We start from the raw sequence: 16,192 nt of genomic DNA, 5'->3' as shown, positions 1-16,192 counted from the left end.
GTCTGAATCAGGATTTAAACTTAGGTCTTTCTGACTTGAGGCCTTAATGTTCTTTACACTAGACCACCTCAGTGAGGAAAGACTATATTTTAAGCTTGGGAAAACAACAATCTAAGTAATTAGGGAAAGCTTTGCAAAGGAAGCAGCATTTGAGATGGACCTAGAAGGAAGGGTAGGACTCTGAGAAAGGCTTCCAAGCACAGGGAACAGAGGAGGGCCAAAACTCTGAGGCTGGAGTCTAGGACAGCAATTGGATTGGAAAATAGAATACATGACGGGTATAGTGGGAGATAAGGTTGGAGAAGTAGGTTGCAGACAGACGGTAGAGGGACCGAATACCAGGCTAAGGACTTTGGATTGTATTCAGTAGGCAATAGGGGTTTCTAAGTATGGACAGAGCCATGAATGAGGAAATTAATTCCACAGTGGTGTGTAGAACAGATTGGAGGGGGAAGAGATTGGAAGGCAGGAGATCTGTGAAAAGGCAATAGTCAAGGCAGGAGTTAATGAACTACATTGAAAAAAGAAGAAATGGTCAGCCGGGGGAAGGATGCAAAAGCAATTCCGTACAGAAAGAAGCTACAGGACTTGGTGATTGATTTGATGTATGGGACCAAGGAGAGAGATGTCCAAGACGATGCTGAGGCTTCAAACCTAGATGACAGAAAGAATGATTGTGGCATTGACAGAGGAAAGGGAACTAGAGAGAGGAGTAGGTTTTGGGGGGAAAAGATATAATGGTCTTTTCCTCTGAGAGCTTTAAGCTGCATTTCTCTCATGCACTTTGGTGTTCCATTTTGTATTCTACAGTAGTTATTTGTGTACGTGTCATATCCTCTTATTAGCTCATGAGGGTAGAGATTAGGCATTATCTGTCTTTCTATCTCCTCCAGTGCCTGGCACAGTGCTCTGCAAATAGGAGGAATTATGAAAGCAAGCAGATGTCTTTTGTTGAAACTTGAGGGCGAATATCAGGTCGAATTACTTTGTTTGCTGGGTAATGGCTATCTCTTCCTATTCCTTTCCTTGTTTGGGAAGAGGGAAGGGAGCTACACCTAGTCATTAAGTACCTCCTGTCTGCAAACCCCTGTGCTGGGGCTACATAAATAAATATGATATGGATCCTACCCTCAGGGAGTATACAGTCAAACGGAAGGAAGGACAAGTAGATAAAGAACTAAGATACAAAAACTGCAACCCATGATCCAGGGCTCTAGCTTGAATAAACAAGGTTCAATATCAGGGCTGACTCCCAAAGAGGTCATTTCTCTTTTAGCCCATGGCTCTCTCCCAGAGTTATTCTAGGAAAATCTCCCAAGTACAGCTTGTGTCTAGGTATCCACAAATGTGGACAACAGGATCCTCAGCTTCCATACAAGTCTTGCTTATAAAAAAAAAAATTCATGTTAGGTATAAGGCAGTCTCAAAGAAAAAAAAACATTAACGCTATACTCTGAGTTTTAGGCAAAAGTCAACCAGTAACAATTTAATTCAATTTAACATGATTCTAAAACCAAGCATTTTTGCTCAGAGAGAGAAATGCCCACACAGCCATGATCCCCTACTATACCCTCAGACACATTTCTCTACTCCAAACTAATGGGAGGTAACATTTATAGGAATACTGAACAAGGAAATGGCTATAATATGTTAAATTACAGTTTTGGATTAAGGGGGAAGGAAATAAACATGTATATAGCATATATATATTTTACTGTGGGGTGAAATAAATGCTGCTTATGGAAGTATGTGTGTATATATATGTGTGTGTATGTATGTATATATAAATATATATACATATTTATACACATATATACACAGCGATGTGTATATATGTGTGTCTATAAATATTTATATATACACATATTTACATACATACTCACAGTGGTGAGTACATATGTATATGTGTATCTATATATGCATATCTATAGACACACACATGTAAAGATACTTCCACAACAGCATTTGTTTTATCTAGAACAATAATGTATGTATACAGATACATATACACATATGTGTAAGTGAATCTGCATATGTGTATTTTATATATATATATACACACATACTACATATATGTGCATGCAGGTGTGTATGTGTATATATCCACACATATAAAATATGATTGCAGGCACAGTGTTAAGCACTTAACAAATATTATCTCATTTGATCCTCACAACTACCCTGGGAGGTTGGTGTTATTATCCCCATTTTATAGTTTAGGAAACTGAGGCAAACAAAAATTAAGTGACTTGCCCAGGGTTATATAACTAGTATGCATCTGAGTCAGATTTTGAACTCAGGTCTTCTTGACTCAGGTGTAGCACTCAATCCACTAAGACACCTAGCTGCTCTTGGATTCAGTACCAATATTAATATCACAATTCTTTTCTTTCTGAATAACAGAAGATGGTATTTATCTGCCAGACCTATTGCCTCAGGGGATGGGGAACGCAAGGATCCAACCAAGACCGTCAGTATTTACTATGAGTCATTTATTAAGGGCCAGGCACTGTGCCCCTAATATACTAGGGGTGGAATGAAAGGGAGGCAGTCCCTACCCTCAGGGAGCTCATAGTCTAATGGGGGAGATGATACAAGCAAACTACTACGTATAAGCAAGATGTATACAGCATAAGTTGCAGAGCATGCAGAGCTAAGTGAGGTCTGGGAAGACTGGTAAGGTAGGAGGGGGCCAGGTTATGAAGGCTTTTAAAAGCCAAACAAAGGATGCTATGTTTGATCCAGGAGGTAATAGGGAGCCACTGAAGTTTATTGAATAGAAGGGTGAGATGGTCAGACCTACACTTTAAGGAAGTCTTAATCAAGACCAATTTGACAGTGAAGAGAAGGATAGACTGGAGTGGAGACATGGGGCAGATAGCAGCCTATTGCAGTAGTCCAGGTACGAGGTGATGAGGGTCTATATACGCCAGGGTGGTGTAGTGTCAGAGGAGAGAAAAAAGAATAGTTAAGAGATGTTACAAAGGCAAAACCAACAGGACTTGACCTGGATATGGGCTGTGAGAGAGAGGAAGGAGGTAAGGAAGACAACTATTTGGGAGCTTGGGTGACTGAAAGGAGGTGGTACCCTGGACAATACAGGCAAGTTAGGAAGAGGGGAGGGTAAGATAAGAAGTAAATACAGCTACAATCCTTAATCTATTTTAAATAGAAGAAAGCCTTCTACCTATTTTCCTAAAGGGAAAAGTTTGCAAGAGACTTAGACTAGAGAAATATTTATTTCTTAATATTTTTAGTTAAAAAGGAAATTTTAAATATGCTTCCAAAATAGCATTTATTTTACCCAACAGTAAATATGGAAAATGCAAAGACAGAGGAGCCATGCACTTATCCTAAAAACATGTAGCACACTCATAGTAGTTCTCTCCAGAAGAGATTCAACTTGGGGTTGTCATTGTGATCCCTTTGGCATCCTGGTCAGTCTCTAGATTTTCCATTCTGTTAATGCCCCCTGTGGTTTGGATTTCCCCAGAAAGCAAATATACTTTGAAATGGCTGGATAGACAACCCCCTATACCAGGAGAGGGGAACCTTTGGCCTTGAGGCCACACATGGCCCTCTAGGTTCTCAAGTGCAGTCCTTTAACTGAATCCAAACTTCACAGGATTTGTTTTGTAAAATTTGGACTCAGTCAAAAGGCCGTACCCAAGGACCTCGGAGGCCACATGTGGCCTTGAGGTCACAGGTTCCCCACCCCCGCATACCAATAACTGAATCATTCCTGGGAATAGAAGGTGTGGTAAAGTTATAACCCTCAGGTCATGGCTTTAACCCCTCCTGTTCCTCTGGTTGCAGGGGCCATGTGGGCAATCCTCTTCTTTCTCTAGGATACACAGTGGTTAGGAAATCATCTCTCTCAGAAGCTCAGATAGCCAAACTTTCAAGCTTGGGTATACTAACAAGGCAGTCTCTAAGACCTGTGTTGATCAAGAAATCTCTGGATAAAAAGCCTAGATTCTGAGATCCTGCTGCCTAGGAAATCTCCCTTGTCTGGCTGAATTCTAGGACTCTTGAAATTGGGAACTATTCTCAATGCAGATGCCAAGGCTGCCCAATACTCCCTTTTATGGCAAGAGGGCTAGATTTTAGGACAATTTGATACAGGAAAATCCTCTTCTTTAAGTAGAAGAAAAGATTCCAAGAATCTAGAACTTGGGGCCACTCATGAGGCAACTTCTAAGACTGTCCTCGTCCAAGTCATCTTCCTTCTCTGGCTAGACGACTAGGCTCCAGAATCAGATTTAATGTCCAAGAAAGCTAAACAGAGGGTTATATATTTGATCCTGAAGGAATAGGGCACCACTGGAGTTTACTGAATTGGGGCTGACATGGTCAGATCTGTGCTTTAGAAAAGATCACTTTGGCAGCTAAGTGGAGTGGGGAGAGACTTGAGGCAGGGCCTACAACTAGAAAGCTATTGGAGATGAGAGGCGATGAAGACCTGGACCAGGAAGGCGGTTGTGTGAGTGGCACAAGGGAACATATATGAGAGATGTTGTAGAAGTAGAAATAAAGAGCTTGGCAACAGATTGGATATGTGATATCAATCCAAGTTGAGGAGGAGAGGAGTTGTGAGCCTTGGTGACCGGGAATGGTAGTGCTTTAAGATAGCAATAGGAAATTAGGAAGAGAAAAAGGTCTGGGAAGAAACATAATGAGTTCTGTTTTGGAGAAACAGATATGTTGAGTTTGAGACGTTTATAGAACATCCAGTCAGGGATATCCAATAAGCAGCTGGCGACAGGAAACTGGAGGTCAGGAGAGAGGGTAGGGCTGGATGAACAGATCTGAGAATCATCTGTAAAAAAAATCATCTGTATAAATGATGAGGATTCAATGTTAATTGAATCTATGGGATCTGATGAGAGCACTAAATGAAACAGTATGGAGGAAGAAGAGAAAAGGGACTAGGGTTTTGGGGGATATCCCCCCTTTATCGAGCATGACCTGGATGAAGATCCAGCAAAAAGGAACTGAGGAGGAGTGGTCAGACAGGTAGAAGGAGAAACAGGAGGCAGCTGTGCCACAAAAACCCAAAAAGAAGAAAGTATCAAGAAGGGGGTGATGGACAGGGTTAAAGGTAATAGAAAAGTCAAGGAAGACGAAAATTAAGGAAAAAATTTCAACAGATTTGGTAATTAAGAGAACCCCAGTAACTTCAGAGAGAGCTTTTTCAGCTAAATGATGAGGTTGGAAGCTGGATTGTAGAGTTGAAAAGAGTGAGATGAAAGGGAGTCAAGGCAGCAATTATAACCAGCTTTCTTGAGAAGGTAAACCAGGAAAGGGAAGAAAGATATAGGATGGTAGCAAGAGGGGGTGGGCAAATCAAGTGATGGTTTTTTGTTTTGTTTTGTTTTAAGAATGGGAGAGACATGGGCTTTGTTTGTAGGCAGCAGGGAAATAGCCAGTAGACAACAAGAGATTGAAGATTAGTAAGAAAAGAGTTGGAAATCTGCTGAAGATGGGCTGGAATGAGATCATATGTGCAGACAGAGGTGTTTGCTTTGGCAAAATTTGAACTGAGCTTTGAAGAAAAAGAGGGACCTTCAACAGATAGCAAGGGACATGGATCAGATGGAGAGGATAGGGTGGAGAGGACATCCACTCTAGGCATCGGGGACAATGTGAGCAAAAGTGAAGGGACAAGAGAGGTAAGGATAAGAAAGCGGAGCACAGTGGACTAGTTTGGCTATGTTTTAAGAGGAGAAGCGTAAGAAAAGCTAGACATGTTGGAACTGGATCATGGATAGCCTTGTGTGTCAGAGTAAGAAGCTTTTAAAAAATTATTCCTCCTCCTCCTCCAAGATTCCTCATGCTGGTGGGGAGGTAAACCTGGCCTCTGGAGGGCTATACCAGGGGAAAGCATGTTCCAACAGGTCCTTCCCAGTTGGAAGGGCTTTGAGGACAAGGCTTTAAAGCAGAATGTCTAAGCCTGCTGTCTAAGGACCAACCCGGCTAAATTTGGAGAGGCTCCTTGCCTCAAACTTGGTAACCAAGTGGGGAGGATTTTTTTTTACAACTACATCACCTTACTAAACTTGCAAAATTAAAGCATGGAAAGTTTGTGATATGAATTAATAGAACTAATACCCACAGCGATGAAAGCATGGACCCTTAAAATATGTGGGAAAGTATTAGTCAGCTATTAGTCAAGGGATTAAGTAGGAATGTGGGTAGATCACCCAAAGGCAGCCTGCAATCAATCAGGAAACTTCCAGAAAGTGGGTCCTGGGGTGGTGGAAAAGCAAGCTTTCTTCTCCAGAGAAAGTACTCAGGTGAATCCCAAATCAGTCTGGAGGGGCTCCGGTGCTAGGAAGATACTACTGTTCTTGGGGGATCCTGCCAGAGAGGAATATACTTGGGCTTTAAGACTAGAGAGATCCATGGGGCCAAGCTGGGCTCAGAAGCATTAGTGAGAAACAATACCTTATTATTGGAGTTCTTTACCTGGGGTCCGTGAATATAAAATATATGTATACACACATATGCATACGTTTTATATATACATACACACATTATATATACACATACATACATATAAATTCTACTTCAATACTGTTTTGCAACCCTACAGATTTCCTTATATGCATTTAAAAACATAATTCTGAGACGGTGTCACCAGGCTGCCAGTGGTGTCCAGTATACAAAAAAGGTTAAAAAGTTTAATTATATATAGTCTTAAAGAATTGTTTCAGGCTCAGGAATTTTAAGCGACTTACCCTTTGTAGCACAGCTAATAAGTCTCAGAGGTGGGATCTAAATCTAGGTCTTTCTGATTTCTGATACAACATTTTTCCCACTGGGTCACTCAGCCTCTTAGAGCAAATGGGTATAATAATACTTGCACCGTCTGCTTCAGGGTTGCTGTGCAAAAAGTACATTGTCAATCTTTAAAATGCTGTAGAAACTTGAGCCATTTTTAAGAAGGGCATCTTGGCCTACTGGATTTACAATTTTGGATTTGGAATCAGAAACCTTGGGTTTCAGTCCTGGCGATATCATTATTTGATACTAAGTACACTTTCTGAACCTCATTTCCTCATCTCCAAAATGGGTATCAGACTAGGTACTTAATGTTTGTTTGAGCTGACTATTTACCTTACTTACCTCACTGGGAGGTGAGGAAAATGCTCTGCAAACCTTAAAGAGTGATTTAAAAAAAATGAGTTAATAGTTTGGGAAATCTGAATACCATCTACACTACTGCTGGGTGGTTTTCTTCTATCCGTAGCCTTGAAGGCAATGCAGTGTGGCACACTGGAAAGGGCATTGGATTTGGAGACGGAAGACCTGGGTTGTTTGTTGTTGTTGGGGGTTTTTTTAAAATAAATTTTTATTGATGATTTGGCTTCTTACATATGTAGTTTTCCCCAGTATCCTTACCCTGCTCCCAAATTCCACAGAGCCATCCCTTATAACAAATAGTTTTTAAAGATCAAAAAGAGGGAAAAATCAGCTTAATTGATCAATATATTAGAAAAGTCTGAAAATAAGTACTATGTACATCCCTTATGGACCTCCCCCCTCTGAAAGGATTTGGAATGAGACTGTCTTCTCATCTCTTCTTTCAAAAAGTACTTGTTCTTTATAATTTTGTAGAATTCCTTTTTTTGGTGGTTCTTTCCGTTTATATTTTTGTAGCATTTTAGTATATTCTTGGCTCTGCTTACTTCACTCTTTGTCAGTTCATACATTCATGTTCCCTGCCTCTTTGTATCATCATTTCTTACAGCACAGTAATATTCCATTACATTCCTGCACCATAATTTGTTTAGCTATTTCCCAGTTGATGGGCATCTAAAAAGACCTGGGTTTGGAATCACTGCCCTGCAACCTGCTTCCTCTGACTTTGGGGAGGTCACTGCATCCCAGTTTCCACATCAGGAAAATGAGGAGGTTGGATGACATTCTCTAGGAGCATCCTTATCCTTGCTATTCGTGTAGCAAATTGCTTGTGAGCAAAAACAAAGAGCTTTCTTGTGGTCTGGCTTGTGTGATCACATTTTTGGGGGGGGAGGAAAGAGGAAATGAGGGTGCTGGTTTTAAGAACAGCAGCTCAGTGACAACAACAGGAGGAAGTAGGCAGGTAACTAGCCAGCGGGTGTGGCGGATCTCTGTACGCAGAGAGCAGACTCGGGCATCAGAAGAGGCAGGAGCCTAGCTGCCTTTAGCTAGCTTGGGTTTAGGAGCCAATGAAGTTTAGAAAGCAGTAACAGGATAGGCTGGGACCCAGGGCAAAGTCCCTTGGGTCAGCTCCAATGTCCCTGGAAACAGACCTCCTCTGTCTTTGGCTCGAAGGCAGCTGATAAATATTGAGTATAACTGAATTAATGGGAAGAACATTGGCAATGAGTAGTCAGCAGGCCTTAGCCTAAAGCCCTTCCTGCTCCACTTGCTAGCTGTGTGACTTTGAAAAATCATTCAGCCTCTCTGAACCTCGTGTCCATCATCAATAAAACGGGGACTGAATCACTAGGCTACTTGGCTCCCACCATAAAATCCCAAAGGCCTGCATTTCTGGTCCTCACCCCCATCGGATTCAGCCAAGTTCTGGGATGGGGCGTGGAGGCAGGTCCTACTCACCCCACCTAGAACAACCCAAGCACAGACCGGGGGGGGGGGGGGAGAGAGAGGAGGAGTGTGCGCATGCGCACAGCGGGAAAGCCGGAGGAGGCAAGAAGAGAGGAATGCACCGCAGCCCGAGGCCTTCTTCGTACATGCGCAGTATCGGCGAAGTCTTGGTCTCCGAAGCGACAGGGGGCGCAGTGCAGAATTCCCTTCCGCGGCCCCGCCTCCTTTGGTGGCGGTTGGAATTTGAATCCTGGCCGGTCCGGGTACCTGTGGCATTTGGAGTAGAGGGGTGAGCTCGCGCCTGACGTGGGAGCGTGCAGGAGCGGGGAGATAGGGGGTCTCTTCTTCCCGGTGACCAAGTGCCCCCTCCCTGGGGGTGGGGGAGGAGGGTTGTTACTGTTTCCAAAGTGGTCCTATCCGGCCCAACCCCGCCCCCCATGTGGAGCTCGGGCCCGCGGTGCCCGGTGCGGGAGCAGCGGGCCCGCTGGGAGAGGAAGCGAGGCCGCACGGCGCTGGAGCTGCTGGAGACGGAGCAGCGCTACGAGAAGCAGCTGGGGCTGGTGGCTCAGGTGCGCGGGGGCGCGCGGGCCGGGGCGGGGGAGCATCGGGAGGATCCCTGGCCCGGGCCGTGCTTGGGGCGGCGCCCGCGCTTGGCCGACCTGTGCCTGGTCTGGTCCGCCCCCTCCTCCCTCTCCCTGGCTGGGAGACGTGTGCCCACCCCGCGCCTCTCCCTCTCCCTCCTCAGTACTTTTTGTGCATTTTGAGAGCTAAAGGGACCCTGCGACCAGCTGAGCTTCAGGCTGTGTTTGGCCCCTGGGAATCCATCCATGCTGCCAGCCAGTGAGTAAGGGCAGAAAGGATGTTTGTGGGAGGACGGTGGGATGGAGGTGTGCCTGGGGGAAGGCAGAGTCTGTGTTGTCCCATCTGCAGAAAGCTGCTTCTGCATCTGGAGGCTGGAAATTGGGGGGCAGGCCTAGAGAGATTCTGTCACCACCTGGAGCTCTACACTTGCTTTGCTGCCAACGAGGAGCAATCTAGGGCCACTCTCCAGGTACTCTCGATTTCTCAGAGAGGTATTCCCACTTTGGGCATTTGTCCATTCTTTATTTTCTTTCTTTTTTAAAATTTGCACAGAGTCACACAGCTAGTGTTAAGTGTCAGAGGCTGAATTTGAACTCAGGTCCTCCTGACTCCAAGGCCAGAGCTCTGTTTACTGCACCACCTAGCTGCCCTTTTATTTTCTTTCAATACATATTGTGCATCTACTGTTATGTGCTACACCTAGTAGAATCAGACAAGACCCTTGTCCCAGAAAATGAATAGTCTGGATAGATTAGCTATGTGCAACAAGTAAATGTAAAAGCTGCATGAATACCAATCTGTGACCCTCTTACTGCTTTTTTTGTATCCCAAACCCCACCTGAACTTAGAAGTGGCTAAGGAAGAAGCATTTCAGAAAGTTTGTACAGCTTCAGGAGGGGCGTCCTGAGTTTGGGGGCCTTCGGCTACTGGATCTGCTTCCCTTACCACTGAAACGTCTCCAACAGTAAGTGACCCTCAGATTCCACCTTGTTCCCTGCTGTGATGCTGACTTACGTTCACTGACCCTTACCTAAGTTCTGCACAAGTATTTGTATTCTTCAGATCCATACCTTCTACTGGGAAGTGATCCTGACTAAGGTCAAGGTGAGGTGGATAGTGCTGGGCTTAAATCAGTAACACCAGTGTTTGGAATTCTGTCTCAGATACTGCCTATGACTCTGGGCAAGTCACTTAATCCCCCTTGGCCTCAGTTTCCAACTCTATAAAATAGGAATGATACCGGTAGTACATACTGATTGGGGTTGTTGTAAAGATCAAATAAAATAAAGTATGCAAAGTGTTTTTTAAATCTCAAGCACTAGAAAAAGGTCAGCTATTATTATTAAGACTAGGTTCAGGGGGCAGCTAGGTGTCGCAGTGGATAGAGCACCCACCGTGGAGTCAGGAGGACCTGAGTTCAAATGCAGCCTCAAGACACTTAACTAGCTGTGTGACCCTGGGCAAGTCACTTAACCCCATTGCAAAGAAGAAAAAAAAAAGACTACGTTCAGCCACTTGCTTCCCTTTTCATAAACTCTCTTTGTCCTTAGGGAATATGAACAAGATTATGACTTAAGTAACCCCAGGGAAGTAAGGGCTAGTGATATGTAGTCCTTTGTAGAATTCTCCCTATATTCATTCCCTCTCCCCATAGCTCAGTAAATATCTCTGAAATTCCATCTTGGTTACTTGTGGTCTCCTGAGGTTTCAGTCAGGGAAATGGGGAAAGAGTGCCCTCTAGTCCTGGATGGAAGAACAAGGTTTGAGGACATACTCTGAGCTACAGATTGGTGTAGGAATAGAGAAAGTAAAGGAAGCTTCAAGCCAGAGCTGCAAGAAACCAATCCCTTCTGAGCCAGGAAATGCAAAACCCAGATGTGTCAGTAACACTATGCTTCGTGGGAAGGGGGCACTCTGAATAATGGATGATTTTCCCAGGCTTAGTTGGGACTAATATTCCTAAAGCCTCAGTCTATTTGTGTTTCAGATATGAAAACCTGGTTGTAGCTTTGGCTGAAAATACAGGTCCTGACAGTTCTGACTATCAACAGCTCACAAGTATGTTTGCCCTGAGCCAACATCATTAATATATTCCAGACTCTAAAGCTGGCCCCACAATTAGAACCCTGATCTTTAGTCTCATTTTTCCTTCTCTTCTTTGCTTAATACCTTGTTTCCAGTTGCTTTATTAATCAAATGACATTTTTTGGGGGGGGTGTTATCATTTTAGGGGCTGCTGAGAAGTTGAGTGAGGTCACCCAGCAGGTTAGTGCTATTGGTCGAGAACATGAGAATGGCCGGCAGCTCCATCGTATTCAGACTTTACTCAGTGGCCATCGGGCTAAAGGTCTGACCAAAGGTCAGAGAGCTCTAACCCCCTACCCCACTGGTACCTCTGTTCCACACAGGCCTATAGGACTCTTCCCAACATCTCAAAATTATTTTTAGGGAAGTAGCACATAACCCAGTGTCATTCCTGGTCTTTGTGAATGATGCTAACCACCTTTCTCTCTCTCTCTCTCTCTCTCTCTCTCTCTCTCCTCTCTCTCTCTCTCTCTCTCTCTCACTACCACAGGGCGCTGGTTCCTTCGGCAGGGCTGGCTACTAGTGGTCCCTCCTAAGGGGGAGCCAAAGTCTCGAATGTTCTTCCTCTTCTCTGATGCGCTTTTGATGGCCAAGCCCCGGTCTGTCCTACATATCCTGCATGGAGGGACCTTTGTTTGTCAGGCCCTTTATCCCATGGCCCAATGTCAGCTCCAGAGGATCTTTGGTCACTCGGGGGCAACAGGGGGTGGCCTACTCAGTGTAAGTCATGAGACTGGGCTCGGGGGTAGGGAGCCTGTTCCCTGGGTAAGCCCACAATTCTTTTATTCCCAGTCTCTAGATCAGGCCCACAACTACCCCCTCCCCCAAAATAAATGTTAAACAGCTGCTCTTTAAAAAAAAACAAACCAAAAACATATGCATGACACACTTTTGAGTTTAATCTGCAGCATTATTAACATCCATCACTTTAAGTCTAGACAATCAACAGAACAATAAGTCAAGCCCCAATTTGTAGAGGGCACACTATGGCCAATCTGACAATCCTACAAGACAGAGATAGGGCCCCAGACTTCCCTGAGTAACATATTTAGAACCATCTTTAGGAATTTCTTTTAAAACTTAGACACTGTATAGGAGCACTGAACAAGGAGTCAGGAGACCTGGGCTTCAGTCCCACTTCTGCCATTAGCTAGCCACTCTGAACCTCAGTTTCCCCATTTGTAAAATTAGGGGACTGGACTAGACAAACTTTAAGGATGCTTCCAGCTCACAGACTCAGACTGCACCCCCTGAGTACTCCTTCCCCTAAGTCTTCTCCAGGGATTAAGGAAAAAGGTCCTTTCCATATAGCTCAGACCTTGACTCTGTCTGCTACCACCACTAAGCTCTGTAAGTGACAGTCAGTGTGGTTCAATGGATAGAGAGCTAGCTTTTGAACCAGTAACACCTGGCTTCAGGTCCCAACTCTGACCCACACATACATATACAGATGACTGGGCAAATCACTGTAGTACCCTTGACCAAGGGATGGCAAATGGATTGCCTTCTGTTTTTGTACTGCTGTAAGCTAAGAATGGTCTTTACAGTTTAAAATACAAGTTTTAGAAAAGGCCATGGGTTATAATTTGCTTTAGACAACTCTGTAAATTGTAGAGAAGGTACAGACCTCTCTTGGAGGTTCCCTCTTTCAGTAGTATCGCAAGTCCAGTCCCTATCCCCATCCTTAACTGCATCTACATAACCATCCTTTCCCCTGGATAGTAGCACCTTCTGCTTCAGGACTGCCTTTTCTGAGGAGGCAACTTAGATGTTCTTTCCTGCCCCCAGCTTTCTTTTCCCCATGAAAAGTTGCTGCTCATGTCTACGGACCAAGAGGCACTATCCCATTGGTACCACAGTCTGACCATAGCCATCAGGTATGCCTTGAATCTCCCCTGGTTCTAAGGATTGATTTCGTGATGTGCAGCTACTGTCTTTCCCCTCACCATTTATGTACTCTACCTTTCTCAGGCTCCCAGTGTTTTCATTCAAACTGGGGATATGGCTCACTTAGTATTCTTTCTCTACAGCAGCCACACTAGGTAGAAGAGCACCTTACAGCTGTTTCCAGTTAGATATGGGAAGTCTGACTGCTTTGAAGCTTCAGCATCACTAGAATGTGTGGCTGGCCACTATCTTGTGGTAAAGAATATGGTGACGTGTGTATGATATGTATATTTATATTTGATTGAGCACATTTATGTTTGAGCACAAATGTTTTGGATGATCAAGTTGTATACTTAAATGGAATAAATTTTATTTTTAATAAAATGTCTTGGCTCCTTGAAGAGAACCTACTTCCTCAAATCTGAGCTTTGATTCCTTACCGGGTTTTCTAAAACTGATACCATTCCCTTAACTCATGAGGTTTTGTCTTACACCCTCTCTCAGTGTGTGACTTGTGTCCCTTCAATCCATTTCCTCCTCCTGAGCTCCCACGCCTTCCCATGTTCCCCAAATTGGCCCCAGGAGCCATTTGGAGCCCAGGCCTCAGTTACTCCCTCCTTTGGTTCCTCCCTCCAGCCCCTGGTCTGAAGGTCACTGTCATCATCTTCCTCAGCACTCGGGTCCTCATGGATAAGGGGACTGTACTCTGTGTGTGGAGGGGAAGGGGGTAGCATGAGTCCTCAAATCAGATAACATCAGACACCAAACATCTGATATTCTACTCCAAGGGCCCCTACCTTGAGAAGCAAGAGTGGTGTCCAGCCCTTTGTCCTTTAACAGCTGGCTGATGGTGTGAAGCCTCAGGGTTAGCAGGTCCTGCTGGGCTCCGGCCAGAGCGTCCACACTGCAGAGATGCCCAGTCAGGCCTCCTACCTGCTTTCTTCCATTGCCCTTGCTGCCACCCTCATCTCAACCTGGACCCACCAGCTCTCACCGTTCAAACAGAGGGTCCAGCTGGTCCAGCACACCACCCAGGAGCTGCTCCGTCTTGGCCAGTTCTTGAGCCAGCTGCTCTTCTGGGGGATATAAGAAACGGCATTTACCACCGGATTTAGGGCATCGGAGGCAGAAGCCCCTGACCATCCCCCCGGCCCGGCCCTCACCTCTGCGCAGAAGCTCCTTCTCGGCGGACTTGTCCTCCGAGGAAACTTCGGCCTCCTCTTGTCCCTAAAACGAGGCAGGGCGGCTCGGTTCCCCCAGCACACCACTCCCGGGGGCCTGCGCCGCCCCCCGGCCCAGGCGGATCTCGCCGCGGGGCTCCCCTCCCGGCGCCGGCCCAGCCCCGTCCCGGCCCCGGCACCTGCAGACACCGGCGCAGCACGAAGGCCAGGATGCCCACGGCGTACAAGGCTCCCAGGGGCAGCGGCCCCCACGCCCGGCCCGCCGCCCGCGGCTCCTCCAGCGTCCTCCGCAGCCCGTCTCGGGCTGGCTCCCCTGCAGAGTGAGTCCACAGTCGGGGTCACGACGGGAGAGTGGCTCCGGGAGGTCCCAGCCTCCGCCCGCGCCCCTTCCCTCCCCTCCTCCCGCCGCCCATTACCTGCGGGGGGCCGCGACCCGGCGCCGCCCTCGAAGACCCGGAGTGCTGCCGACATGACAAGCAGCGCCAGGGCGGCCGGCAGTAGCACGGGGCCGCAGGGCCCCGGGGCCCGCATGTCAGAGTGCGGCGCGAGCCGGAACCCGCAGGCCACCAGCGCGGGGGGCAGACGGATGACGCAGCCTGTGACGACACACGTATGTGCGCCTAGCTGACCCCGCCCATAACAACGCAGCGAGCTCAGGAAGAGGGTGGCTAACGCATTCATTTACATAATATATTCACCTAACTCGTCACCGAGTGCATGTTGGACTCCTTTCTCTCTCAAATTCTCCTGGGGTATTGTTTCTTTCGATAACTTTTTCGCGATAAGCTACTTTTCTTACTTTGTCTTCAAGTAAAAAGCTCCATTTCGGAGAACCTGTTATTATTATTCTAACCATACTATAAAAGGGTGTACAATTTCTGGGTCTTTATAAACTTTTTGTGGTGCTTCGCAGTTTAGGCGCTTGCTGAAGGCCTGTTGCCTAGGCTACAAACGGGGGACGTGTTCCCCACCCTGCGCCTAGGGGAAAGTCCCCGGACCTCTGGCAGAAAGTGCCACGCGCGCATGTGCGTTTGGCCGCTGTCGTAGCTCTTGTATTCCCCGCCAAGAAGCACCTCTACGCTGGTGGAAGCGCTGAGCGGAAGGAGCGCGGCGAGGCCGACCTTAGTCAAGAAAATAGTTACGCAGGCAGTGTGCACGAGGCGCACTAACTGAACGGGGCTCATTCTCAGCGCGTCTGTATTTTTCAGCTGTAACCTGCAATTGAGTTTGAGTCAATCTAGTCAATCTATGCTAGGCCAAAGGAAAACAAAAAGAGGCAAAAAAAGAAAGGCTCTGCTCTGAAGGCATTTGCAATCCAAAGAAGGAAATTCATATTACCTGATAAATAGGAAACATTTTTTAAAGGGGAAGGCACTGAAATTAACGGTTTGGGGAAGGTTAAATCAACCAAGTAAAGGCTGCAGAAAGGTCAAGGAGAATTAGAACTGAGAAGAGGCCATTGGATTTGGCAACTGGGAAATCACTAGTAACTTTGGAGAAAGCATTTCAGTGGAATGATAAGGTTAGAAGCCAAATTGTAGTCCACAAGTATAAAAATATAGTAGTTCTTTTTGTGGTGGTAAAGAACCGGAAATTGAGAGGGATGCTCATCAATTCGGGAATGGCTGAACAAGTTGTAGTATATGAATGTAGTGGAATACTTACTATTATGCTACAAGAAATGATGAGCAAGCGGACTTCAGAAAAACCTGGAAAGACTAGTGTGGACTGATGCTGAGTGAAGTGAACAGAACCAGGAGAACACTGTACACAGTGACAGCAACATTGTGTGATGACCAATTTTGTTAGACTTAGCTCTTCTGAGCAATGCAATGATCTAAGACAATTCCAAAAGATTCAGGATG

General features: G+C 45.8%; 2 protein-coding genes across 4 annotated transcripts; one reads left to right on the top strand and one right to left on the bottom strand.

The window, feature by feature from the left end:
- Positions 1-1,454: 1,454 nt before the first annotated feature.
- Positions 1,455-15,023, bottom strand: CCDC107 (coiled-coil domain containing 107). Of its 2 annotated transcripts, none has more exons than XM_020977084.2 (6): positions 14,744-15,023; positions 14,507-14,640; positions 14,310-14,373; positions 14,141-14,222; positions 13,944-14,050; positions 1,455-8,859 (listed from the first exon to the last, which is right to left on the bottom strand). In XM_020977084.2, the coding sequence occupies exons 1-6, from the start codon at positions 15,006-15,008 to the stop codon at positions 8,597-8,599; spliced, it is 915 nt and encodes a 304-aa protein (XP_020832743.1). In that variant the 5' UTR covers positions 15,009-15,023; the 3' UTR covers positions 1,455-8,596. The 2 variants fall into 2 exon arrangements, with proteins under 2 accessions (XP_020832743.1, XP_020832744.1); XM_020977085.2 differs by lacking the exon at positions 1,455-8,859 and adding an exon at positions 12,137-13,852.
- Positions 8,855-13,530, top strand: ARHGEF39 (Rho guanine nucleotide exchange factor 39). Of its 2 annotated transcripts, XM_020977082.2 has the most exons (9): positions 8,856-9,161; positions 9,338-9,432; positions 9,523-9,643; positions 10,023-10,138; positions 11,162-11,232; positions 11,405-11,533; positions 11,750-11,979; positions 13,048-13,136; positions 13,290-13,530. In XM_020977082.2, exons 1-9 carry the CDS (start codon positions 9,030-9,032, stop codon positions 13,303-13,305), a joined length of 999 nt encoding a protein of 332 aa, XP_020832741.1. In that variant the 5' UTR covers positions 8,856-9,029; the 3' UTR covers positions 13,306-13,530. The 2 variants fall into 2 exon arrangements, with proteins under 2 accessions (XP_020832740.1, XP_020832741.1); XM_020977081.2 differs by having other exon boundaries at positions 8,855-9,161; positions 13,048-13,530.
- Positions 15,024-16,192: the final 1,169 nt, after the last annotated feature.

The sequence above is a fragment of the Phascolarctos cinereus genome, unplaced genomic scaffold (assembly GCF_003287225.1).
Source record: "Phascolarctos cinereus isolate Bilbo 61053 unplaced genomic scaffold, phaCin_HiC Scaffold_4;HRSCAF=312, whole genome shotgun sequence".
Taxonomy (NCBI): Eukaryota; Metazoa; Chordata; class Mammalia; order Diprotodontia; family Phascolarctidae; genus Phascolarctos; species Phascolarctos cinereus.
Note: the sequence above shows the minus strand (reverse complement) of the source record. Positions and strands in the feature narration are given on the sequence as shown.

Bases quoted from the DNA above. Each gene is read 5' to 3' on its own strand.
- ARHGEF39 (XM_020977081.2), top strand. From the start codon at position 9,030: ATGTGGAGCTCGGGCCCGCGGTGCCCGGTGCGGGAGCAGCGGGCCCGC. The intron at 9,433-9,522 runs GTGAGTAAGGGC...TCCCATCTGCAG, and splicing joins TCCATCCATGCTGCCAGCCA to AAAGCTGCTTCTGCATCTGG. The intron at 10,139-11,161 runs GTAAGTGACCCT...TTTGTGTTTCAG, and splicing joins CCACTGAAACGTCTCCAACA to ATATGAAAACCTGGTTGTAG.
- CCDC107 (XM_020977084.2), bottom strand. From the start codon at position 15,008: ATGAATGCGTTAGCCACCCTCTTCCTGAGCTCGCTGCGTTGTTATGGG. The intron at 14,223-14,309 runs GTGAGGGCCGGG...TATATCCCCCAG, and splicing joins GAAGGAGCTTCTGCGCAGAG to AAGAGCAGCTGGCTCAAGAA. The intron at 8,860-13,943 runs GTAGGGGCCCTT...CAAATGCCACAG, and splicing joins CACCACTCTTGCTTCTCAAG to GTACCCGGACCGGCCAGGAT.